Source organism: Ostrinia furnacalis, unplaced genomic scaffold (assembly GCF_004193835.3).
Source record: "Ostrinia furnacalis isolate ACB-3 unplaced genomic scaffold, ASM419383v2 OfSCF2997, whole genome shotgun sequence".
NCBI lineage: Eukaryota > Metazoa > Arthropoda > Insecta > Lepidoptera > Crambidae > Ostrinia > Ostrinia furnacalis.
In genome coordinates, this window is record NW_021133236.1 from 391253 (window position 1) to 419085 (window position 27833).

At 37.3% G+C, this 27833-nt stretch overlaps 1 protein-coding gene and 2 long non-coding RNA genes across 6 annotated transcripts; 2 read left to right on the plus strand and 1 right to left on the minus strand.

The window, feature by feature from the left end:
• The first annotated feature begins 12290 nt into the window (after window positions 1-12290).
• On the plus strand, window positions 12291-20188 carry LOC114356897 (uncharacterized). The gene is made up of 3 exons (XR_003656258.1): window positions 12291-12357; window positions 12451-12572; window positions 20003-20188. It is a non-coding gene; the product is annotated as an uncharacterized LOC114356897 (long non-coding RNA).
• Window positions 16474-18332, minus strand: LOC114356893 (uncharacterized). 3 transcript variants are annotated; one of them, XM_028310276.1, is made up of 3 exons: window positions 17748-18110; window positions 17301-17403; window positions 16474-16709 (listed from the first exon to the last, which is right to left on the minus strand). In XM_028310276.1, exons 1-3 carry the CDS (start codon window positions 17820-17822, stop codon window positions 16696-16698), a joined length of 192 nt encoding a protein of 63 aa, XP_028166077.1. In that variant the 5' UTR covers window positions 17823-18110; the 3' UTR covers window positions 16474-16695. The 3 variants fall into 3 exon arrangements, with proteins under 3 accessions (XP_028166077.1, XP_028166076.1, XP_028166075.1); XM_028310275.1 differs by having other exon boundaries at window positions 16524-17403; window positions 17748-18332; XM_028310274.1 differs by having other exon boundaries at window positions 16524-16709; window positions 17301-18332.
• Window positions 20189-21749: 1561 nt separating the features above from the next.
• Window positions 21750-23535, plus strand: LOC114356873 (uncharacterized). Of its 2 annotated transcripts, none has more exons than XR_003656256.1 (3): window positions 21750-21828; window positions 22944-23083; window positions 23467-23535. It is a non-coding gene; the product is annotated as an uncharacterized LOC114356873 (long non-coding RNA). The 2 variants fall into 2 exon arrangements; XR_003656257.1 differs by lacking the exon at window positions 21750-21828 and adding an exon at window positions 22084-22384.
• The last annotated feature ends 4298 nt before the right edge of the window (window positions 23536-27833 follow it).

Genomic DNA, 27833 nt, shown 5'->3' on the forward strand with positions numbered 1-27833 from the left:
ACATCCCTATGCTTGACTATAAGTTTGTCGTATCTTATAAACGCTATCTTCCCTTGCCTTTCTTCTTGTTCTTAAGTCACCAAAAGAAAATCAGAAAGACACTAAAAATATAACAGCTGCCCCTCCAAAAAAACTTAACAAGAGATTCGATACATTTCAAGCTAGACCGAACTCCGCCTCAAACGAAACCAGGGACTAATACAACCAATGCAACTCATCACACCGGAAACGAAAATTTAACTACAGTAAACGACAACAACATCTTACACAACAAAAACTCTCTCCCAATACGACTGGTCACCGCGGGGGAAGTAGACCACCACCCTCCATCAAAATGATGGAGGAGGCTTTTACCCAAGTGGGGCCACAATCAAGAGAAATACTTAATTAATTTTAAATAGAACTGTAACAACTATGGATTTATAAAGCTATAATAATAATAAATAATAATAATTGTACCAGTAATAACGGAAAGGTAAGTGTGAGGAAAGTGAGGATTGATATTATCATAGTACGGGAGATTATTTTTAACACAAAGGCTACGGCTGTGACCATTATAGTTGTTTTTTCAGACAGCACCAGCTTCTGCACTACTTCTTTCCAGGCAAGCTTCGGCAGCTACGGGCAATTGGTCCATGTAGGCTCCATGTTGCTATCGATTCTGGTCCACCCCCAACCAGTCGGGTAAAGGGAAGACTGAGTCGGTTGCTTGCAACTGACCCTATACGCGAACCCCTTTAACCAACTTAATTTTAAATAATTTGAAAAAATCATAAGGACATAATTACTGCCCTTGATATACTGATACAAAACTGCCTAGGTCGGTGGGCACTACCTAATACCCATAGTTTTGAAGATATGGGCCTTAAAGTGAAGCGCGGCAGAAGGAAACTTGCCCCCCCTCCCCCCGCTACCACAGGGGGGGCTCCCGATGTCTACCGACGGAAATCTACTCAGGAGCACCCAAAGAACAACTGGTGCAAAAATGACCCTTCTATACCAAAGTGGAGGGGTCTCCATACAAATCATTGCACTAAATTCCCTACTATCTACAATGTTTGTTTATACTAAATAGACACACTATAAAGTCACTGATATTGGCCGTGATAGGTAATCGCGGTATTTGAAATACATCCGAAATTATTACAATAATAAAAGATCGCGGGTGTATCGAGTTAAGCGCTGAGAGGAATCGAGCGTGCATTCGCCGTCGCAACTAGCTTCGCACTGATTTTGCCGATGCGCAGACGCGGCGGGCTCCCGGCGCGCGGCCGAGCGCATTCCATTGTGTACAACGGGCAACGCATACAGTCGAGGTTTGAAGTTCGGATTTTAACCGACTGCAGAAAAGTGAGCTATGTTTTCATGTGGTTACTACATCACTCCCCCGCCGAGACCGTTGCTTGCTAAGGTCGATAGTGATTTGTAAAGCGTACCAAGCGTCCACTTCTCGTTCTCTTTTCAGGGGTAGGAGTCTGATTGTTACCGGTCTAGGTTTCCTTGTCGCTAGTGATGTATGCTGGTTTTAACCTGTCTATGGATACAGTTTTCTGCTCACCTTGTACTTCGAGCTTGAAAGTCTTGCTTCCTCGTTCTAAGACTTTGTACGGACAAGTGTATGGTGGCTGAAGTGACCTCTTGGCTGGTCCCAGTCGTAGAAAGACGTAATCTGTGTCTGTAAGGTCCTTAGGTACGTAGAAGGTTTTGTTTGTGTGCCAATTTGCAGGTTCTGGTTTGAGACTCATCATGTGTCGGCGAAGGCGTGCTGCGAAGTCACTGTAGTCGACCTGGGCATCGTTGGTAGGATTGAAGAACTCACCAGGTAAGCGCAATGGTTCACCATATACTAGCTCTGCTGCTGAAGATTTCAAGTCTTCTTTCCACGCGCTGCGAATGCCCAAAAGTACCAGTGGTAGTATTTCTGACCAGCTAATGTTGTTGTGACACATGATAGCTGCCTTTAGCTGCCGGTGGAGACGTTCGACCATTCCATTACAGCTTGGATGATAGGCGGTTGTTGGTCGATGTTCAGCGCCTAGTATTTTTGCGATGTTGCGGAAGAGCTCTGACTCAAATTGTCTCCCCCTGTCTGTGGTGATCTTATGTGGGCAACCGAAGCGAGCTACCCAGCCGGCGATGAAGGTGCGAGCGCATGACTCAGCGGTGATGTCTGGCAATGGAAATGCCTCAGGCCAACGCGTAAAGCGATCGATGACCGTGAGGCAGTATCTGAAACCAGATGAAATAGTTAGGGGCCCTACGATGTCCATGTGGACATGGGAAAAACGTTGTGATGGGGTGGAGAAGGAAAAGGTAGGAGGGTACTTCTCATTTACACTCAAATTTGATGGTCACACAATAATAGTTCATAAACGGTATAAGTTACAACAATAACTTTGAAATCAGATGATAAAATATCTATTTAGCTAAATACAAAATAAATTTTATCGTAATAGAAGCAAAAATAATACGAAAACATCACATGAAACGATAAAAAACGGGGTCATTTTTAGCGTTCTCATCGTGTCACACCTTCGGTTGCAATGAAACAATTGGTTACTGCATTCACAATTTTCATTCAATTTGTGTGTAGCATATACTAAAATCATCGTAATTAAATATACTTTCCACACAATAGTCAAAAAAATATCTTCTTATATTTATTTCGAATTGAGAAAGCGAAATACGTTGGTCACACGATTTTAGGTACCTAAAATTTTGAGTAATAATACAAGATTGCCGTTAAACCGAACACCAGTAACCAATCACATCATTCTATTTGGTTAACGTCAGTCGCGCTCCGGCCATTGGGGAGGTGAGATAGGTCGATCGTCGCTCCGCGAAAAAAAAACATAACTTTTTGTGATTATCCATCGACATACCGTCACTTGCTTGAACAATATTTTCTACCTCTAAAATTTAAACAATTTAATTGAATTTAGGCCATTGAGAACTTAAGACTTATTTGTGTAGTATTCGACTTGAACCGTTAAATTCAAATTTAAGGATAATTCATAAAAATCTAAAATTTTCGTCACCTTCGTGGCATCACCTTCGTGGTGTTTTATACACGAAGGTGATTTTAGGCCACGAAAGTGATTTCTTGCTTTGGTTTATTTTAAAATATAGTGACTGGTGTTTATGTTTTTACAATAGTTTAATAACTAATAAATTATACCTGGTAAGTAGAGTTCAGTACATCAATAAAAAATAAGGGCCTCGTATTTTTGTTGTCTATATGACTGTATGTATGTATGTATATGTAACTGTGTATCTGTTTGTGAGATAAATTTAATCTGAAGTTTGAGTTAAAAGTTGTACAACATCTGGCCTCAATAAAAAATATATTTTTGTTGAGGGACTGATAAATCAGTTAGAGTTCTTTTTCATTGTGGTACTGATAATCCTAATTTTTTTTGCTTCTTTAGCATTTCAGAATGCCACCAGTGTCACCCTTAAAACCAATTGCGTAGAATCTTGTAACTTAGTAGGTGACATTATAGGTAAAATTTTATCTTTTAATGGTAAAGTTTTATTTTATTTAAGTAGGTACCTATTTAATATCGACAAGCAAAAGTGACGTCAGATTTATTTAAACAATATTCTATACATATATACCACTAAATATTAACAAATAACTACTCAACTAATCTATAACTAAATAAAAAAGGGTAAAAATTAAAATAAGTACAAGCTTTAAAAATTAAAAATTTGCTATTTATTTTATGTTATTGCTATTTATCTATGAATATAAGACAAAATATATGTTTTATAAACACTTAAGAGTCATTTACAGTAGTAAAGTTTGAAAAAAATATTGCTGTGAAGTACAGAATCACTTTCGTGGCATCAAAAAATTCAAAACGTTAAAGCTTCTAAACGAGACTCACTATTTGACTGATTTACTGAGAATACAATCTTCACATCAAGCGCTACAATTTTTGTTTACAAAAAGTTGAAATAAGTTAGAAATAAAATTTGCCACGAAGGTGACGATGAGAACCGTGGCGATGAGAAATACCCAGGAGATGATGTATGGCGAAAGGTTTTACAGCGTTGGCAATCTGTGCATTCCTTAGTCCATTTACGGCAATCTTGCCTTATCCCAGGCCAAATGAATCTTTGTGATATCAGTTTTATTGATGCTCTAGCACCTGGGTGGCTCAGTCTGTGGTAAGCATCAAATACTTTGCGTCTGAAATTCGCTGGCAAATATGGTCTCACTGTTGGCTGTGATACGTCACAATACAGTTTGCGGTTGGAGCTTGGTGTAGTGTATGTATATCGATATAGGTACTAACTACGGGAGCTAATTGATAACACGGTGGTCCGCGACTGACTGGTTTATTTAGAAAAGAAACGCAGCGCGTCGACACTCGATACAATATAGATGCGTAGGTATAGCTATAGCATGAATACATCACATCATTCCCCCTCCGTAAAGGTGAACATATTAATGCATTTATAAGTAAATGAAGTACAGATAGTGCAGCAAGACTTATTTTAAAGTATAGATATATTGAGTTCCTAATTATAAACATGACATTGATACCAATGCTTAAGTATAATTATAATTACACACTTAAAGTTATCTAGTATGTGCAACATAACGCAGTAAATACAAAATAAACATATTTTAAACTTCAATCAGCAAGTCCTAGGTAACATGCAATAAACTTAAAAACTAACTACAATATCTAATATTTTTAGTTTAGCGAGTCGCTTTTGTATTCGTTTTAAATCTCTTAAATAATATGTAATTTAAAAGAAAACCGTCTGAATGTTGTGCTTACCCTTAAGTGACATATATATCAGAAATGTTATCTTCATAAATGTTAATCATAAGAGTATAATATATATGTTGTTGGTATGCCATATAAATAAATAAATAAATATCTAATAAGCAAATATTTTATGCTGATAAACTTATATAAACTTATTACTCTAAATCGTATGACACATTGATCCTATTTCCCCGACGGGTGTTTACGTTATCATGCTCGCAATCTCGATCATTATCTATTAAGTTAGACGGGCTAGAGGGCGGTGACCCCTGAGTCGAATTCATGTCGTTCTCAGCCTCCTCATAGGGCGGCGAGTGTGGTGATGTAGGCTTCCCAGTGGGTGATGACAGTGGTGTTCGACTTTTACGTGTAGGAGTTACACTAAGCTCATTATTAACATTTGGATAGCCTTCATCAAAAATAGGGCTGTGATTATCTAGATTGATTTTTGGCATTTTAAATATTTGGTCAATGTGTCGTCTGTAAGTCTCATTATTACAGCTGATTTCATACATAACATTGCCAATTTTATTTACGATTGTGCCCTTTTCCCAAATTTCCTTATTTCTAAAACATTTTTTAAACATGATTACGTCCCCGATTGACATATCCCTTAACTTTCCTTTAAAAGAATTAATTTGATTAGATTGATTATTGATAACAATTTTTTTAGTACATGGCTTCAGCAAATCTAAACAACATCTTAACCTACGTCCCAATAACAATTCACTTGGCGATTTTTGAGTTGTGCTATGAATCGAGTTGCGGTAATTTAACAAAAATCTACTCAGAGCAATGTCAACGGCGATTCCTTCACGTAAGGCTTTTTTAAAGCATTTTTTATCAATCCTACAGCATTCTCTGCGGCACCATTGCTTCGCGGATGCCTGGGTGAGGTAAATATGTGGCTGATACCATTTTTGCTAATAAAAGATTTAAACTTTTCACTAGTAAAAGCTGACCCATTATCTGTGACAATTTCATGCGGTAATCCGAAACGAGCAAATATATCTCTTAAATGTTTTATTGTAGTGTCTGTGTTAGTGGAGTTGACTTTACAAACCTCGATCCATTTGGAATGTGAATCGATAACTATCAAGTATTGACAATTCATAAATGGGCCCAAATGGTCCAAATGCAATCTATACCATGGCTCATTGGGCCACGACCATGGCATTAATGTACTTTTGACTGGATTATCTCTCTCTTTTGCACACACCTCGCATGCTGCGCACATGTGTTCGATATCTTTATCAATGTTGGGCCAGTAAACGTATGTGCGCGCTAAAGATTTCATTTTCACAATGCCTAAATGGCTGCTGTGCAATTCATTTAACAATGAAATTTGCAAGCTTTTAGGTATGATCACGCGGTAACCGAATAATAAACAACCGTGTTCGGATGTAAAAAAGTTTTTTCTATTGAAAAAATCCCTGCATTCGGTAGGTATATTTGAAACCGTTGGCCACCCGTGCAAAACATAACCATAAATCTTGTTTAAAATCGTATCTTTCTTTGTATGATTCGCAATTTCTTTAAAATCAATAGGTTTAGACTAGAGATGCACCGAATGTAGATTAAACCGAATACGAATGTTCGGCCGAATATTCGGTTCAAAAAGTACCGAACCGAATATTCGGCCGAATCATTCGGTTCAAATTTGATTAAAACTTAAATTACCAACTAATGTTGACTCTTAAAGTTTCTACAAATTTGTTTTTTAATTTCATTTGTGAACGGATGATATAATTTGTTTATTGTTGATTTTAAAGAATTTTATTTGACTTACATTGAATTAAAACTACAAATAGTTATAACAATTCCTAGTTCACCATTCACTATAGCATACCTACTAGTCCAGTCAAATTAGACATGAACCCTGCATTAATTCGCATACAGCTGAAAATTGGTACGCATGTTTGGAGCACCATTATGGATTAACTGTGAAAAATCCCCATCGATCCAACATGTGCTAAAAAAAAAATTCAAGGTCAAACTTAAAAAATACGGGTTTTTGAGATTTTCAGNTTTTTTTGACAAGTATTGTTTTTGATGGGATCAATTTTTTTTGTTTCTGTGTGCAAACCTTCTGAATCGATAACATGCCCCAAATAAGAAACTTTATTTTGAAAAAAACAACATTTTTCTTTACTTATTTTTAGACCCGTGTCGTTCAAAATTTTGAATACTGTTTCTAAATTTTTTATGTGTAAATCCCTAGTTTTACCAGTTACAATTAGGTCGTCCACGAAAACTGCTACATGGTTTAATTTAAACAAAGAATCCATTACTCTTTGGAATTTATTTGCGGCCGTTTTGATTCCGAACGGTAATTCTATTATAAACAAAATTCCCCTTGTGTGTCACGATGGTACATAATTTTTTTGACTCATCATCCAATAAAAGTTGCTGGTATGCGCTTTTTAGGTCAATTTTACTAAACGTCTTACCTCCCCTCAAAGAGGAAAACAAATCCTCGATCCGAGGAAGTGGATATTTGTCATCGGACAGAACTGGATTAACGGTTACTTTAAAATCTCCACAAATTCTAATAGTGCCGTTCTGTTTCCTAACGGGTACAATAGGTGTACCCCAACCGCCCACGTCCTCGACGGGGCTGATGACGCCCTCGGCCTCCAGGCGCGCCAGCTCGGCGTCCACCGCGGGCCGCAGCGCGTGCGGCACGACGCGCGCCCGGCGCCACACGGGCCGCGCGCCCGCGCACACTTGCAAGCTAATGGTGCCGCGGTTGAATGTTCCCATTCCCGGGGCGAACACATTACTGTATTTACGTACTATTTCATTGATTACGCTCTCATTATCATTGCATGACACTTGTGCTATCATGGGCAGTGAAATTTTTAAGTGTCGCATCCATTTTCTACCGATAATGGGTGGACAATTACCATTATCTAAAACATATCATTTCGAAGTAAAAGATTGGTCACTATTAATGACGTTGACTGGCATTATGCCAAGTGGTTTAATTTTTTCGCCACTGTATACAGTCAACACTTTGTTGGATTCGATTAATGGTCTGCCTTTAAACAATCTATTATAAGTATCTTTTGAAATAGCGCTTACCGAGGAACCGCTGTCGATCTGCATGTTCAACATAACACCTTCTACATTCAACTTACAATACCAAGGGCTATCTGATTCCTGTCCATCACTTAATCTATAAAGCGTAGGAGATTCGCCATCCCCCTCCGAATCACTATTTGCCACTTGAAACACTCTTTGGCTCTTTTTATTACGGCACATGCAGCGTTGCCAGACGTCCCGATTTTGGCGGGACGTCCCGATTTTTAGATCAAATTTAAATGTCCCGCGCGGGACAGGCTCGGTCCCGCTTTTCGGAGAGAGACACTCACTTCACCAGACTATTGTTTGAAACGCCATATGATTCCAAAGAATAAAACTTTTTTAATTTTTTTCTTTTTTTATTCTAACATAACATTTTCTATGGCTACTTTTGTTATCTATTGTCACGTAAACGTAATTTTAAGTCAAATAAAAAGATAAATATTTGAAAACCTTTGATTATATACGTTTTTTTACTATGTCCCGCTTCTGACGGAAGAATCCCGCTATTTTCACACAAAAAGTATCAAAGTCCCGACTTGGCGAGAAAAAAAACTGGCAACGCTGGGCACATGTGACTTATATGACCTATTTTATCGCACTTGTAACACATTGCACTTTTGAAACCGCACTTATCCGCCGAATGCTGCCGCGATCCGCACCGATAACACCGGTCTCTCAGAGACCGTCTCTGCCCGCCTGGGTGCTGCGCTGCGAGCTGGCTCCGCTGCCGCGCCCAGCACTCGCTCGCGCCCCTCGCGCCGCTCCGGCGCCGCCACCGCCGCCGGACCGCACCGCGTACACGCCGGCGCCGTTGCTAGTTTCGCCGGCCTGGTTCTTGCCACCACCGAGTTTCGCTTCGAGTTCAGCCGCTTCTAATGACGTAGCTAAGGTCACAGCTCTTGTAAAACTGAGCTCCCTTTCAGTCAGTAATCTTTGTCTATATTTTTCGTTCCATAAACCATAGGTGAATTGGTCTCTAAGATTTTCCTCCAATGACTCTTGACCTTTGAATTTGCACGTCATCGCCAGTTTTTTTAAACGCAATAAATATTCGTTCACTGTTTCACTTTGATTTTGCAGACACGCGCGTAATTTCATGCGTTCCGCCATATCACTCGCTTTAGGGTTAATGTGTTTTTCTACGATATCCACTAATTCGTCGAAAGTTTTATTCTCCGGCTCATCAGGGCTACACAAAACCGTCATGAGGTCGTATGTTTCATTTCCCACCAACGTGATTAGATATGAGGTTTGCACGTTCACTTTTATATTGTTCACGGTAAAGAAAGCTTTGATACGTTTTATGTAACTACTCCACGTGTCCGTATTTAAATTAAACTCTTTAATGTTCCCAATTGCACTGGAATTTTGGTCCGCCATTTTGATCCTCGTTGCCAGTGTAGTGTATGTATATCGATATAGGTACTAACTACGGGAGCTAATTGATAACACGGTGGTCCGCGACTGACTGGTTTATTTAGAAAAGAAACGCAGCGCGTCGACACTCGATACAATATAGATGCGTAGGTATAGCTATAGCATGAATACATCACACTTGGTATTGACATTTTCTCTAATTTTAGTGACGAACCTTTGTCTAGAAGCTCTTGCAGTTCAGGATCTGATTCTTGAAGATGTGCAACAGCATCGTAGTCTAAGCACGATATGGACTCGATTCTTGAAAGTGCATCTGCCACTACGTTTTGAATTCCAGCCACGTATCGTATGTCAGTGCTGAATTGAGAAATATAATCCAGATAGCGAAATTGTCTGGGTGAACATTTATCTCGCCTCTTAGAAAAAGCGAAGGTTAGTGGCTTATGATCTGTCAATATGATGAACGGTCTAGCTTCCACCATATGTCGAAAATGCCTTATTGCGTCATAAATTGCCAGGAGTTCTCTGTCGTAGGGACTGTATTTCTTTTGTGCCGGTTTAAGATGACGTGAGAAAAATGCCAGGGGTTCCCATGAGTCGTTGATACGTTGCTGAAGTACTGCTCCTATGGCAACGTCTGATGCATCCGTTTGTATTGCTAACTCAGCGTTTATTCTTGGATGTGCCAACATTGCGGCTTTTGACAGGGCTGACTTACAGGAGTTGAAGGCTTCTATCATCTCTGTTGACATATCAATAGCTTGCGATGGTTTTTTCTTCGGGCCAGCCAATGCGCTGTTCAATGGTCCTTGTATAGCGGAGGCCATTGGTACGAACCTTCTGTAAAAGTTGAACATCCCGAGGAAACGTCTCAGCTCTTTTATTGTTTTTGGTAGAGGGTAGTTTAATACAGCTTCAACCTTGCTTTCCAGCGGGCGCAGACCATCAACGGATAATTCATGACCCAGAAAAGTTGTCTTAGGTACACCAAACTCACATTTAGCTGAGTTGATAAGGATGCCGTAGTCTGTCAGTCGTTGAAACAACTCTCGTAGATGGCGCTGGTGCTGCTCTGTGCTGCTAGAAAACACCAGGATGTCATCCAGGTACCCGTATACGAAGTCAAGGCCTCTAAGCGCTTCATCAATGAACCGCTGAAATGTTTGAGCAGCATTTCTTAGACCGAACGTCATATATGTAAACTCAAACAGTCCGAACGGCGTTGTAATGGCGGTTTTCGGGATATCCTCGCTGAATACAGGAATTTGATTGTAAGCTTTTACTAGATCTAGCTTAGAAAATACTGTACTTCCTGCTATAAGATGAGTGAAGTCTTGAATATTTCTGATGGGGTACTTGTCTGGGATGGTGCGAGCGTTGAGTGCTCGATAATCTCCGCATGGTCTCCATCCATTATCCTTTTTAGGGACTAAATGCAGCGGCGATGACCATTAGGGTGGAGCACGGTTGTATGGGAAAAAATTTTTTTTTAGTTTCGAAGTTCTAATAGGGGGGGATTTGTGTCTTATATGAAAGTATAAATAACTGTAATTTTTTATCTCATTTAATGAATATCTTCTGCCTCCGCAGTGACGTCAAAATTTTAAAATTTTATTTGAAGTTGAAAGTCGTCTAAGGTGAAATATTGCGCTCTATTTATTAGTAAGAAGGTATTAAATGACAGATAATTGATACATTAGATATTTACTAAGGTAATATAACAAGAAATACATACAAGAATTAGATAAATTACTTTAATTATTATGCTTGAAAATCCTTTTTTGATCAAAATTTAGGCATCACGTTTCGCGATTCCTAAACTCATTATAACGCAGTTTTAAAAGCTTTTTGGCTCATAAAAACCTTTTCTTCCAGACCTCCAGACAGAAGATAGATGATAGTGACTAATGGCTAAAAAAGTTTTATAATCTGTATCCATAAATGGTTGAAACCTGTCAATTGTTATTTTCACTTTTCTGAGTCTGGAACTGTAATTTATTTCTCTGCAGCTATTCGAAATATATTTTAACTTGGTAAAATTAAAAAGCTGCGATATTTTTGAAACTAAGTTTCCTAATGGATGAACAAAAACGTTAACTCAGGCTTGTCGTTTCAATGTCTGCTTTTAAATTATGTGGTAAGTACTAAGGATTCAGTACTTTTGTAGTTTGTTTATGATGAAGATCACAAAGACCTCATACCTACAAGACAAAAAAGTTGTCCTCTGTTTTGGAGATATGAGAATCTAATGCCCGTTGTCACCATTAATCCCTAATTGTCCCCCTAAGTGACCTCCTATGGTAACACAACAGGAATTTTGTTTTCAAAGGGGTCACTTAAAAATTTGGGATTGATGGTGAAAACAGGCATACATTTTGCAGTGGTCGCAACGTCATCATAGGCGGAGGCGGTGATGGATGCTGCTGCTTACCTATCCCCAACCCTTGTGCTTGCTGCTTCAAGTGCTGTGCTCAAATCATCTTCAGGCTTTTATGCTGCTTGCTCATTGTGGCGGTTGTGATTGGAGGGTGGTTCTTCCTTGCTGAAGCTGCTCTTTGTAAGTAACTTGTGTGTATCTTTTATTGGAATGAAGTACCTACTCAATAAAACATTAACTATCATCTAATATTAACAAAAGTTTCTTATTTCTAATTTACGAGCTTTGTTTCATTTTCTTTTAGACTATCACTTATTTGGTGATTTACTTTAGTTTTGCATTACTGGTGATTTACTTGCATGGCATCAACATCGTAAAGCTTTTTTGCAGTTCCAAAAATCATAGGCGTTATCGAAATAACATCCGATTTCATTCTGTAAAGTAGGAAACCAGTATACAGCCTAAATGTCTATATGCATGGGTCTTGCGATACATTTCATTTTAATAATAATGTTTTATTTCAGGTTGAACAAAATTGTATATTTCTGTGATATACGATTTATGGTCGAGGAATTTGAATAAATTCTCAGAAAAGGTTCGTAAGTGACAGACATGTGTCAAAATAGCATCTCCATGCCAAAATATGTCAGACATCAGTCTTGTTCTCTGCATTGTTCTTTCAGTATTTTAGGATAGTAACAATGAAAATTACTAATTTAAAGCGGTGATGTGGTAAGAAGTAAACAACTAGTAACTCATAGTTGTGAAATACGCCTAACATAAACTCTCATAGAACCTGTTTTATAATTTTTGATTTGATTTCAGTTGGGGAAATATCTACATAGGTTCGGATGCTTTGAATCTCGGTTGCCAACTCATTTGTTGTGTGCTGCTTTTGGTTATCACAGTAGTTGTGCTGATTTTCCTGTTAGCAACTGATACTATATGTAAGTTGTTAAAGTTTTGAAGTTAAGAATCTCTTCATTAGTCTGATGGTTCACAAACCAACCTACAACGCCTAAATCCTGCTCGACAAAATTGAGATTGTAATAAGTATGCAGAGATCTAGGACTATAGTCTTTTTCACGTAAGATGATTCGTATGACGTTTCGAGTTTGAAAGTTATAAGAGATATAGTTCCAAAATACTGGACTGTCCTGTCGATGACATTGACAGTGGGGCGCCACCGTCAATACCGGATCGCTGGTTCAGATTTTTGCCATGTTGGAAACCATATAGTTGAACGATGGTAGCGCCCCCCTGTCATTGAGTTTGGCGGGACAGTTCAGCGTGGGTCATCTATATCACATAACTAAACCATAGCGATTTATCAATAGATTTTTTCTAAGAGTTAGTGGGTGAATTTCAACAAGTGCATATTTTTTGCCTAATTTTGGTGGAAATTGTTATTTGTGTATTTTTATTTTTTAATTATAGATCAAATTTATTGGAAACTTATACTGTTTCTAAAATGATTAAGACATTAAATTTTGTCCAGTAGTTTTTTAGATTTTCCTTACACCAAAATTAAGAGAACACCAAAATTTATATTAAAGCACCAAAATTAGAAAATATGCTGTCAGACGGTCATATCTTAGTGCCAAGCTCAAGAAATGGTTTTAAATTTACCAGCACCGACTCCAAAAATATTAATCATGGTATATTGTCCTAATAAATAAATANAGTTTAGACAAATTAATGAAGTTTATGTTCATGGTACCCTCTAAATCGTCCCCGATGCTACCCTTAATATTTTCTATTCCCTTACCGACAGTAATTTTGCCCGCTCGTGATAAACAGTCTGCTAAACAATTATCTTTTGATTTGATACATTTAATAGTGTAATCATATTCGCTCAAAATTATTGACCATCGTTGCAACCTGCCAGCCACCATTAAAGGAATACTAGTTTTGGGTCCGAAAATTGAACGCAAAGGTTTGCAATCGCTAACAAGAATAAAATGCCTACCATACACATATTCGTGAAATTGTTGCACTCCAAAAATGATTGCCAAACCTTCCCTACATATTTGACTATAGTTCTGTTCTGCCGAAGACAGCGTGCGGCTGGCGTGGGCCACGGCGCGCACGCGGCCGAAAAGCAAGATTATGAAACATGTAAAGTTTGCCTGCACCGACTCCAAAAGTATCAATAATGGTATACCTACATAAATATTAATAATTCGTCCTAATAAATAAGTAGGTAATTAGTAATTATTTTTCTACGTTTTAGTGTAGGTTTTTTGGAGTCGGTTTTATTTTTTTTTATAAAATTTTACTTATTTCTTGCTTTTTAGTTAACTAATTATTACCTTGATGTTACCACTGAAGGTAGGCAGTACATTGAGACCAAAAAAATATTAATATCGATATAGGTATTAATTATATTAATATCGATATAGGTACTAACTACGGGAGCTAATTGATAACACGGTGGTCCGCGACTGACTGGTTTATTTAGAAAAGAAACGCAGCGCGTCGACACTCGATACAATATAGATGCGTAGGTATAGCTATAGCATGAATACATCACAATTGCCATGTTTGTTTAAATTACAAGCTTTGCTTAGTTTGGGACTAGAGGCGCTATGTAAAATAATTTCTTACTTCTGACATCCCTGAACCCGACATCATAATAATTTTTACCTATTTATTTTTTTCAAATCGCAAGGTTGATTTTCTCTTAGTATACCGATCTCGACCGTATTCAGTGACCATTAAGTCATCTGTCAACGGGTCGATTAGACACGATAAAAGCACTAAACGATCTGGGGGCACGGCAGTGCCCCCACCAAGTCGAGCAAAAAAGCGGCACGGCCGTACCATCCTTTTCTCGAAGCAATTCAGGCCATTTTCGACCGCCTGTAACTTCGTTGTGGATAAAACTAGAAGGCTGAATTTTCATTAGCTATGCAGGAATTGTAAAGACACGGTATATTTAAAATTTCNGTTCAGTAGTCATGTTAGATTTTCAAATAAATATGCTCAGAGATATCGAGGTTATCGAATGGAAACGATTTTGTATGAAATAAAACAATATAATAAGGCCCACAAAACCGAGCCTTTAAGCTCAATACAACTTGACATCCCTGGTGAACGGCGCGTTATCTACCTATCGGAACATCTGGCCCCTGAGTGCAAAAGCCTGCATGCAGCGGCGAGGAAGCTGGCAAAGGAGCGTGAATACAAATTTGTTTGGGTCAAGTACGGACGTTACGACGACGATTTATTTCTTAATACACTGATCAGCAATTTCGATATATTATGTCTGACAGAAACCAACCTCAACTCAAGCTTATTTGATAGTGAACTGTTTGACAAGCGCTATAACGTATTCCGCAGAGATCGGGAAAGTACCTGTATAAGTAAAGTTGAGGGGGGTGGAGTCTTGATTGCGATTGATAAAAAAATCAATGTTGTCCGACGAGAATTATGGGATAGCCCGGTAGAGGATATTTGGATCACTGTAATGCCGTGTAATAATAATGCAGTTGAAATAAATTTGTGTGTTTGCTATCTACCTCCCGATTTGCCACATGACGCTTTAAAACGGTTTTATGCGAACTGTCAAAAAGTGATAACTAACGTTCATGGAAACCCGGTTAATGTGATACTGGGCGATTTTAATGTCCCAAGTCTAACATGGACGTCTGCAACAAATTTTTCAATGACTCCTTGTATTTCAACAGATCATAAATCACACCTTTTATTAGACACTATGGCTCTCTGCGACCTATCTCAATACAACAGCATTCCAAATAAGAACGGAAGGTACCTCGACCTTGTTTTGTGCAACAGCGATAAATTATCTGTTTATGGTACCGATCCCCTTACTCGACTAGACGATCACCACCCATCCCTCTGCATTGAATTACACAATGTTGTTACAACCAATAAAGGGTTAAAAAAGTTCCATCGCCGAGTGCTGAATTTCAATAAATGCGATTACTATAAAGTCTGCGAGATGATTGGTGGTGTGAATTGGTTCGAACTTTTCTCTGCCGTTGACATAGATGAAAATGTTGCTAAGTTTTACGAGGAATTGAATTCCATAATTAACAAATACACACCCCTCAAAACAGCAAGAGAGTGCAATTTTCCCTCATGGTACTCGCCTTTACTAATAAAGAAGCTTAATGAAAAAAAAAAATACCACAAAAAATTTAAAAGATATGGTAACCCTAGGGATTATGACAGATTCTCGACACTGCGATCTATGTGCAAGGAAATGGTAAGGTCATGCTATAATTCCTATATCTCCTCTGTTGAAGAGGGTCTGAAGAACGATGTAAAGCCGTTTTGGCGGTACGTCAATGGTAGAAAGGACTCCAACAGTATTCCTCAGACCATGAAATATGGCGATGCAGTGGCTTCAGATGGAGAAAGTGTATGTAAACTCTTTTCGGATTTCTTCAGCTCCGTCTATGATATAAACTGTCCTCCTATCTCTGTCGCTGATCAGTCCGGCGAGGTGTGTGGTGGTTACCTATCGGGTATAGTACTGTCATTCGAAGAGGTCCTTCGGAAACTGAAACAATTAGACCCTGATAAGGGCCCGGGACCAGATGGAATACCACNGTGAAGTCTAACACCAACTTTTTTTATAAATTCAGTGTCGATGCGGAGGCAGTTACTCTAAACCGAATTGATTAATATTTTGCATGACTTCATTTAAGCCCTAAAGGCACAAAATTTTGAATATTACATTACAGTTATCTGAAAAAAAAATTTTCGCTCCACCCTAATGACCATGGACTCTCTGACCTTCGAGCTGTACCTTCCTGAAGCATATCTTCGAACTCTTTCTGAGCAATCCTTAGGCGATCTGGTGGTAGTCTACGAGGACGACTGGAAACGGGTGGGCCTGGACTCGTTTTTATATGTATTGTGTAATGTAATGTACTGTGTTGTGCTTTGGTACTTTATGCGTGCCTGCAGGGCGAGTAATGTCTGGGAACTCACGAAGTAGTTGATGGTATACTGTGTCTCCAGCTACTGCTTTTATTGATCCAATGACTTCGGCAGCGTCCTTTGCTGGCAGCGCGACAGACAGGCTCGTTAATCCGTCAATCAAGCGTTGATTCCTGCAATCCACCAATAGGTTATAGTAAGATAAAAAATCCACTCCAATAATAGGTTTAGTGACGTCTGCTACTGAACGTCTGAACCTCCAGTTAAATACGCGTCGCAGTCCCAAATTAATGTTCAAATGTGCCCAGCCAAATGTACATATCACGGTACCATTCGCTGCGAATAATTCATATTGAGTTTTGGGGCGTTGTCCTTTTATAAGCGAACGTGGGTAGACGCTAACGTCTGAGCCGGTATCAATAAGAAATTGCAGTTTGGATTCTCGGTCTGTGACAAATAATCGGCCTGAAGAAGTTGGGCAGACGCTTTCGGCCACTAATGACTGCCTCTGTCTTTTCCCTGCTGCTCGCGAGTGAAGGTACACGGCGATACACATTTCTTTGCTCTATTGCCGAATCTATAATGATACCAGCAGTGTGGATGACCTTCTGGTGGTTGGCGCGCTCGAGAATTTGATCGTTGGCGGTTATAATTATTTCTATTTATTGATGCGGGCCGGGACTGGCGTTTCTGGTTAATGACGAGCGCTTCAACCTGTCGCGTCAGGTCCGCTACTTTTTGACACATAATATCGAAAGCGGTACCTGATGGTGCTGCCGACGTCATGGCTACCTGTGCTGCGCTAGGAGGGGCGATGTCGTGGACGTGGTCCACCAAGTCCGCCACAGCTTCTAACGGACTGTCCTTCTGCAATGCGATAATCGTTTGTAAATTATTAGGCAATCTACTCGACCATATTGTGCGCATTAAATCGTCTGAAACGGTTGTGCCTGATAAACTCTGAAGGTGTCTCAAAAATTGAGAAGGTTTGCGGTCTCCTAATTCTTCATGCATTAAAAGTTGTTTTATTTTGCTTTCCTTAGAAGATGTTAACCGTTTAATCAATTCTGATTTTAATTTTTCATATTTATCATTTGCGGGTGGTGAAATAATTATATCCTTTACTTCTGCAGCGTATTGGTGGTCTAATTGACTAACCACATAATAAAATTTCGTCGCGTCGACATTAATCCCAGACAGTGCAAACTGACCTTCAATTTGGGCAAACCAAACAGCCGGTTCTTCAGGCCAGAACGGCGGTACTCGTACACCCACACGGCAGACATCCTGGTTGCTTCCAGCCGCAATAGCACCACTTCTTGTGTCTTCTTTTGGCGTAGACATCGTGATAACGTTCTTGAACTCCGTTGTTCGTCGATGTGTCACCAATTTAGCAAAGACCTAACTGACGGGAATTGAATTGAAAATGTCCGTTACTTTGCTAAAAAGTTTATTTCACTGTCTACAATGTTTGTTTATACTAAAACCACTAAATAGACACACTATAAAGTCACTGATATTTGCCGTGATAGGTAATCGCGGTATTTGAAATATATCCGAAATTATTACAATAATAAAAGATCGCGGGTGTATCGAGTTAAGCGCTGAGAGGAATCGAGCGTGCATTCGCCGTCGCAACTAGCTTCGCACTGATTTTGCCGATGCGCAGACGCGGCGGGCTCCCGGCGCGCGGCCGAGCGCATTCCATTGTGTACAACGGGCAACGCATACAGTCGAGGTTTGAAGTTCGGATTTTAACCGACTGCAGAAAAGTGAGCTATGTTTTCATGTGGTTACTACACTTTCAAACAGTTAACTAAAAGTTATAACATTAATCATTATTTCACATACTCNAGGAGTAATAATTATAGAAATCAATATGAAATATTGAAATATCTAAAATATGAAATGTAAAATCGTAAAATATGAAATATCAAAATGTAAAATATGAAATTGTAAAATTATGAAATTGTTTAAACTACAAAAATATTGTGAAATTATGAAATTGTAAAATTATGAAATTGTAAAATTATGAAATTGTTTAAACTACAAAAATATTGTGAAATTATGAAATTGTAAAATTATGAAATCCCGCATCTGAAACGAAAAATACGCCAATAGATGTCGCTAGTGGTATCCAAAATCAGAATATTGAGAAGAAATATTAATTTGTGAAAAAACAGCAAACGGCAACGTTACACAACACATTTACGTTTTTGGCGGGAAGACGCAGAGGTCTTGCACCCGTCTGCCGTCACTGCTCGCGGGGGCGATACTAAACCTAACGAATGATGGGAGTGTTTAAATCCTGTTTAATCTTTAAAGAACATGACGAGCTATTTCATTATTGACACCAAAATCATAAATTTTTCGCGGACAAAACTTAAGGACGTGACTTAATCACAGTTATTTGGGAACCTTGCTTAATTTGGTAATCTTAGATAATAGATAGATTGTATAATCCAAAAATATACTTTTTCCCTAAGTTCTGTTTTGAACTTCAGCTAAAAAAATACATATTGTAAGAAATTAAGGATGTGGACACTGCACCAAAATTAGAAACGCTTAGTTCAATTATTTTTTGTCCAATTTGTAAAAGAAAATACTCATTAATAATGTTGTCCTCAAAATGGAACCTCTGTATATTTTCGTGTAAAAAAAAATCAAAGTTCTATGTCATAAAAAACATATGATTTTCAGCTACGCCGCTCAAAAAATGTGTTTGGGAAATTGACCCTAGTAAGACCTACTTTTAGATAAATATTTTGTATAGGTGTCATTTAACAAAAAACATGTTTTTTTAATTAAAAATATTTTTGTAACAATTTTTATTGATAATATTCAAATTCCATGGACTTCGTGTTCAAAAAAAACGATTCCTAAAAAGTACTGGTTCTATTTCTTTAAATTAAAAACTATTAATTTATTTTCAATGCGTTTATTAAAGTCAACAATCGAAAAATATAGTTGATTTTCGTGATGTTTTTAATAACTAAGTATTCACTGCAATCGATTAATGAACCGCGGATATAATCGATTTTGTTGTACAACAAATACCCCAGCACTACATCTATTCCGTTTCACACATTGCGTACATTAAATAAAAAATATTTTTACATCGTATTTAATTAAAATATTAATCAATAGACTCAGATTTTAGTATACATTTCAAGACAAGTAGTTAATTTTTTTTTATTATATTGCTAATAAAATACAAATATTTTTTCAAAAATATTCTGCATATGTAGTATGCGTAATATGGATAACCTTGAAGTGTCATACGGATCATCTTAGGTGAAAAAGACTATAGTATCAGGTTTCAGGTTTTTTGGAGTCCGTAACACCGTTTGCTGCAATCATATCCCAAAGGGCTGTGACGACATGTAAAATTAATCACTCACGTCGTTCACACCGTGCGTGTTAAAATCACATGCAGTAAAGTCTTTAAATATTTTATTATTTTCAGAATTGAAGCGACAATGGACAAGGTAACACTTCACACGGGCGACGTGAAAAGGAAATCGCCGATCAAAAATTCTGTTTGTTCGCAATGCGGGGTCGTCACTGGAATATATTATCTAGGGGATGTTTGTGAAATCGTGCAAAATGTTGTCATAACGTTCTACTGCCGAGTTGGATTATTAAAATTAATTTTGCAACAGAGTTCACGAAGCACTTTTTATTTTACACAACGAAAAACACGTCTGGGTATTTTAGGGTTATTTTCCAGTGAATCTTGTTTTAGCCAAACTCGGAATTTGGACTACATTGAAAATAAATGTTTTCCTTATCTGGGAAGCTCTTAGCCTGTGTGTCACCTGATGGAAAATGATTATACTTATCAGCATTCTAATATGATCCAGGGAAAATATTATTATAAACTTCCAGCAATATATTTCGATAAGTTATTATTGAGTTGAAAGTTGAAACGTACAAACTCGTTTTCATTATTTTGAGGAAAATTTTCATGATCATATTCCAAATAAATTCGTGATGATAACGACACAAGCGAACTTGATAAAGTACTAGATAGTAGTCGACTCACAAGAATAGGCACCCATACTCATGAAACTAATTCAGTAAATAAATGCTTTATTGTGAATTAGTAGATATTTATTATGAAACTCTACATTTATTATAACCTCATCGCGTCTTGGTTGAACTTTTGGTTGAACTAACTGCTGAAAAGAAGTGCATCGTGGTGGCCATAGATCTTCGCTAAACATGGGAGTCCTACTAAAAAAGAAATGTAGAGAAATATCTACGTCTCAGCCAAGATTTGGCTCTATGGACGAAATCCGAAACCGTAATTATGTTTTAATTTAAAAAAAAACCTCATTCATCATTAAGATCACTTTGATTGACAACAACAAAGTCTCATCACTCATCGTAGATTAATAAAACATATTATATTGGTTGATTTAATTTATCTTGAAATGGATGAAATTTTAAGATAAAAGTGTTCGTTAGGGCTCTAATCTAATCGAACTTATTTAATTAACATGTGGTAAGTTACTTATATAAAAGAATTCAGATAAAATTATTTGTTTCGTAGGTTATTTAGACGATTTATTTTACATTTTTACATGATTTTTACAGTTGCTGCCTTCTGAATATCTGGAAACTACTTATTATATGTTTACCATTATTTATAGTGGTAGTAGTAGTCGTATTTTTGTACCTATGGCTGGCAGGACATGTAAGTGTTTCATTTTAAATCCTCTCTACCAAAACATAACGTTCTATACCTTAATCACCCACCCTTTACTAACCCCCTTACTAATAAAAAGTTACACGGTTGTTAATCACTGTTTTATAATGACATTTCCATACTAAACGTCTCTTTAAAACACTGATCAACGAGCGTGTAAGTTTTATTAGTAAGGGGGTTTTTAATATTTTTTAATTGTTTGTAAATGAAGTACCTATTAAATATTTAACACTAAACTTCTTCTAGCTATGAATTATAAGAAAAAGGAATTCCATACTTCTAAAAGGAAGAATTAAGGTATAAAATTCTTATTACATAGATAGGTAGGTAGGTATTTCATTTAATTAATAAATAGATGCCCATTAATAAAGCGCTGAATATAAATTACTTTGTTATTTTTTATGTAACGAATTTTTAATGTTAAATACATACTTATTTCGAATAAATCTTCTTGGTGTTTGACAAATATTAGTTCTGACACTGATAGATTTGACTGAGGCATGTCAAATGGCTTTTCCTTTAGTCAGATTTATTTAGATGAAGGTTTTTACGGAGTGTATTTATTTTTAGTATAATATGTGGTAAATACTTTTACTCGCATTCAAAATACAATAATAGTTACATTATATAGCTCAAACTTCATACATAAACATTCACGATAGCGTATCTAAGGGTGGTAATTTATCATTAAAATGTATTCACCTTAGGTGTTCGCCAAATCTTACATAATTTAGCATTTAAAATGCCTACATATATCTATCAATCTTGTCGTAATTTAAACAGTGAACACGCACTTCTGTAATTAAAATGCAACTATTTTTCAGTGTAAACTTGAGCAAAGCGCTACTTCTTATAATACCTTTGGCGATCGCAGTGTTTATTGGATTCGTAGCGTACCATTACTTGAAGCCACATCTCCCTGCCACGAGAAGAGTTTTCGAATCGCAAAATAAAAGTTCTACTAGAACTTACACAACGCGAGGTTTTTAGTGCCCATTGGTTTGATGTATCATCACCATTTGGCCGTATTTTTCCTTATATGCCTCAATTATGAACAGCTTTGGTGGGGCTGGGCTACTATGATTACAAGTCTTAACCATCGGACCAAGATAATGTACACTCTCCTTCACGGTCATGGTTCGTAATACAAATGAATTTTGCGTTTGCCATTTTGATGCGAAGTGCGTGTTCACACCAAATTATGAGTGAAAAGAAAAGCTTTAAGTATGACAGATGTAACTTTTACTAATGTACTTCATTCGAACTCGGTGTGAGCATACACTGATGATATTTTAGATATTTGGATTCACATTTATATAGGTAGAGTCTAGAGTCATACAGTCGATAGCACCTCAGACTATGCAATAACTTTTGTTTTTAAAGTTGTCTCTATCTCTTTGATTTTAAAATTGGAACATTGTGATTAAAAATTTTCGGGAAAATTTTCAATTGCTTTCAATTTCGGAAACAGAATAGGTACATTTTCATGTGGTAACCTTTGTAGCATGTACTAGTCACTTTTGTAACAAGTAGTAGATTTCGTAGAGTAGAAGATAATAAGTAAATTTCATGTGGTAACCTTTGTAGCATGTACTAGTCACTTTTGTAACAAGTAGTAGATTTCGTAGAGTAGAAGATAATAAGTAAATGATAATATTTATGCAATTTCCGAAATGACTGCATCATTAATTTTCAGCATCTGCTGGTACAATTGCAGCAAGTACCTCTGTTTCCTGATACCTCTCGTCGCAGCTGTGGTGTTGGGAATGATACTGTATAATTACATCAAATCTCAATTTCCTGAAGTACCATAGAGGGCAAGGTTATACCAAGCGGGTAAGAAATTATTTAGTCCTTCGTTGGAAAATAATCTAGTACGTTTTTTACCTCCGATTTAAGGTAAGGTGTACGGCTAGACTGTCGAAGATGCTTACGTGCACACTTCTAAAGATTTTCTCACAACTTTTTACGCGAGATCTTGTTTATATCATTCAAGTGACGTATCCACTCTGGGCAAAAGCCTCCCACCAAGGATTTCCATGGTCCTGCGCTGCCCGCATTCAAGTGCTTCCCGCAACCTTCGCCAGATCGTCGGTCCATCAGGTAGGTACCTGCCCACACTTCGCCTTGCGGCCCGTGGAACTTTTCTGCCCCATCTGCGAGATCTTAAATATAATTAAAGTAATGGTTTGATATCATAATGCGAAATTTACTTTCAGGTAAAATGGACTATAAAAGAAAAGCAATTTCAATGAGTTTTATAGCGCTCAGTAAATTTAAGCAATTTATATAAAAGAAGCATTAATTTATTGTTTGTAAACGTAAAAGTATTTTTATTGATGTAGTTATTATACTAATTAAACTAATTTATTAATTTTAATTTTGTGTTTTTTATCATTCCCGCTAATGCACCACAAGGAGTGAGAGTACTTACTTATTAGAACGTATAATATTAGGTATTTGATAATTTACGATAACTAATACATAGTTGTCTTCGTTGTTTCTATCCACCAAACTTCACATGTTTTCACACTATAGTTTTTTATTTGCTTCTCCTTAGTTACCAAGGCACGTAATAATATTGTTACGTTATACGTTCTCAGACGTACCTACGTAGTATCTTCTTAGTCGCGATCCTCATAATATTACTAAGATTCGTGGAAAGAAACACCCAACGACTTTCCAGGAAATTGTAACGGAAAGTTCCTAAGGCCTTTTCATATTTATTAAGGTGTTCAAGAAACAGGTTGACAACAACTTAATCGTAATCAGATTAGTCGAAAAAAAAATTGTTAATAATCCTAAAATATTTTCATGTAAAATGTGGCCAAGACGAGCCGTATTAAATAATAATAAATATTTGTTTATTTATCAGACACTCTTTCAGGTAATCACTTACCATCAGGTGATCCGTCTGCTCGTTTGCCTCCTGTCACATAAAAAAAGGTATAGGTCAAACATAATAAAGTAATAAAAATAGTAATTGTGTGTGCGATCTGGAGCCTAAACTTAGGGCTACACTGTATTTCAGGCAGTTACCCACTCGCTCCTAATAGCTATTGTATTATAAAAAAACCGGCCAAGTGCGAGTCGGGCTCGCGCACAAAGGGTTCCGTAGCAGCAAATATAATAAACTTATTATGTCAATTTATACACCTGGTGAATGGAGCCTAAACTCTCCCGATATTTTGCCTTGTACTTTTATGTATGAATATTAATTTTATATATGTATTTATAAATATTCCGAGCTAAAGAGGTGGCAAAAGCAATGGCAAACAAACCACAATCAATAGTATTCGGTTGTCGCTGAACACTTGGAAACTGAATACATGACTCCGATAGATACGGAAACAAGGCTTTTACATATATTTTTTGCGATTTTCCTAGAACACCAACAAGACTATCGTACACACGCAGTATTCCATTAATGTAATAAATACAACTCCAGTGCCCCACTAATCCCACGTCACCGTCATAAATTACTTGAAGGTGCGTCTCATTTTTAGGTACAGGTTCAATCAGTTCAGGGTGTTGAAATAATTCTAGCTCACGCGGTCTAAATGATGTGCACCGAAGTAACTTTTCATGAAATGCGCGAACCACATCATCTTCGATATAGTTATTATAATTCAGAATGTAGGAAAACGTATTATCTAAAGTATCCATTGTTAGATGATATACAATAAGCTTTAGAAATTTTAAAAACCTGCTACGAAACACTAAAATTTGCACCAAAAACAAAGGAATTTATATTATTGGGGGATTTATTAGTACGTGACCGGTTTAATAGCACCTATTAAACCAGTATACCTACTTACTTATTTTTTATAATAGGTACAATTCAATATTAAAAAGTCTCAACGCCAAATTCGACTTGCGAAAGAAGTAAATGGGAACGATGAAATTCTCTTAGCGCGCACAAGTGACAACGACGTCTGCCCTCACGTGTCTGCCCGTTCGGGTCGACGCGGTTAGCTATCTTATCCCCGCTCCCGCGCGAGACCACGCCCCGCAACTCACGCGCTGCAGCGCAGCGAGCGACCGATCTTCTTGAATCGATGTAATAATAATCTATAGGATTAACGCGTTTTAAAAATATTGGTTCGATGGATATGTTTAACCTATTATTACTCAACAATCACATTTGTAATATTAAACTTTATCAAATGCACAATGTATTTAAGGTACATTACTGGATAAGGATTAATGGCGTATTGCTTGAATAAGCTAATATTTCTCGTAAAAAGTACCTACATTATAAAGATTTTATATCATCGCGGATTTTAAAAGGTGTACAATACTGTAGTATATTTTTTGATCTATCTTATAAGGTTCAGCCATCGTTTTCAGTGTAAGCACAATAACTTAACCAAAATTACAGTTAAATCAACCTATCTCAAAAACTATAAGAGATACTTTGATCAAACCAAAAATCGTTGAAAGAGTTAATTAGCATGCATCACCTCTATTTTTTTTAGAATTTTATACCCCGTAGTTATAAAAATAGAGGGGGGGGGACATACTTTTTACGACTTTGAGAGCTGATATCTCAAAAACCGTTCACTTTAAGAAAAATGTTTTTTAGAAAACTTTATATCATTTTAAAAGACCTTTCCATTGATACCCCACACGGGTATGTACATCGAAAAAAAAATTTTCATCCCTCAGTTACATGTATGGGGGGCCCCACCCCCAATTCTTTTTTTTACTATTTAGTGTCATAATTTTGTAGCGGTTCATACAACACATATTCCCATCAAATTTCATCACTGTAGTACTTATAGTTTCCGAGTAAATCGGCTGTGACAGACGGACAGACGGACAGACGGACAGACGGACAGACGGACAGACGGACAGACGGACATGACGAAACTATAAGGGTTCCGTTTTTGCCATTTTGGCTACGGAACCCTAAAAAAATGTGTAAAAGTTATCAGATCTCAGGTAGAGCCAAATTTCTACTCTACATGCTCCTCAACTCTACACGCTCTAACCGTGTCTAACTCTACTCTTCAGTCAAAACGTGGCATTCGTTCATTTATCTTGTTTGCCCCACGTCAATCATATTTCCGTTACTAATCCATAATCTTGTAGGTGGACAAGTTCATTAACATTTAAATTTCGACCTTACACCCATAAGTCCCATGAGAAGAAACCTTAAAAACTCCCGATAGTAATAAGGCAAAGCCGTATTTGAACTTATTTTCCTTGAATAAGAAATTTGAAGTTTTTCAATTAACCTTTTGGTCTGTGGAGATTTATTCGTTGAAGACAATTTGAATTGGATCCTATAATAATATGCCCTTTATGTTTTGTATCGCACTCGTAGGTGTGAGTGGGAAAATTTCATTTTGCTTGTATTCCCCATAGTCCCAGTGGAGTAGTCCCACCATGGGACTCTGGGAATACACGTCATCTTGCATCTATTTATGGGCGACTAATGCCAGTTTTCACCATCAATCTCTAATTTTTAAGTGACCCTTATGAAAAAAAATCCTGTTCCAGCAGTCACTTAAAAATTAGGATTGATGGTGAAAACGGGCATAATTCATTTTTAGGATTCTTTCCGATTTACATGTATTAAAAGTACGAGTACCTACACTTGGCATAGTAGGTACATGTATCAAGACTCAGATCATAGAATCTGTGATCTGAGTATCAAGATTAAGCACTGTAACATCTTATGTTTAGTGTAGGTGCTTATTTAAAAAAAAACATAATTAATCTGATATGTTATTTCCTGTGATTGTTATAGTTGCTTATGCTATCAATCTATCTTTTTTTAAAGCAAAATACGTAATCCAAAAGCGTTCTTAATCCATTCCTTAATCATTTGTATCTAATGTAAAGTAGGAAACGAAATCCAAGATAGATATAGATTACGGAAACCCGAGTTAGTGAGGGTATTTCGATAATCTGGTCACTAATGTTGTCGGCCAATTGAGCGGGTTTGGGCTGTTCCATTCGAAGAGTCACTCGTAAGTAGTATAGTAGCCCTTACTATGAAACTACGTCATTTTCTGGCACAAATAATAGAAAAAATTGTTCCACCTTTCGTTCTCATCATTGCAACTCCTTAGGTACAGATTCCTCAATTTCTTAACCAAAAACGTATTCAACAAAATAATGAACCCTTTTTTTAAGTCCCGTTAACCCCTCGTGGTATGCTTTATGCTTGTGCTACACTATAGCTATTGTCGCTTAAAAAGCGCTTTTAAAACAGCTATAAGCGTTTATCACGCCATTTTATCTGTACGCGATAAGCCCATACATTTGTCGTTTAAAATCATCGATAGCATTTTATCGCGCATCCTAGCCCGCCTGACGGATGTCCGTATATTTGTGAATGAAGCTTATCTCATTAATAAATGTCATTACTTCTAAAAATGTAGATATATTTTCTTCCAGTAGTCTTAATCTCATGTAGTTACCTACTTCTAGAAAGTCCAGTCGTTCGAGTTCCCTTGGTAAGGGCCGCCTGATAGGAAGGAAATCGGAAAATTGGATTTTCTTGTTGCGGACGGCTCGGACGCTGCGACAATGAGCCACAGGCACATTCGCAGTGCTATTGCCTATTCGGGCCGTT

Bases quoted from the DNA above. Each gene is read 5' to 3' on its own strand.
- LOC114356893 (XM_028310274.1), bottom strand. From the start codon at position 17,880: ATGTCTACGCCAAAAGAAGACACAAGAAGTGGTGCTATTGCGGCTGGA.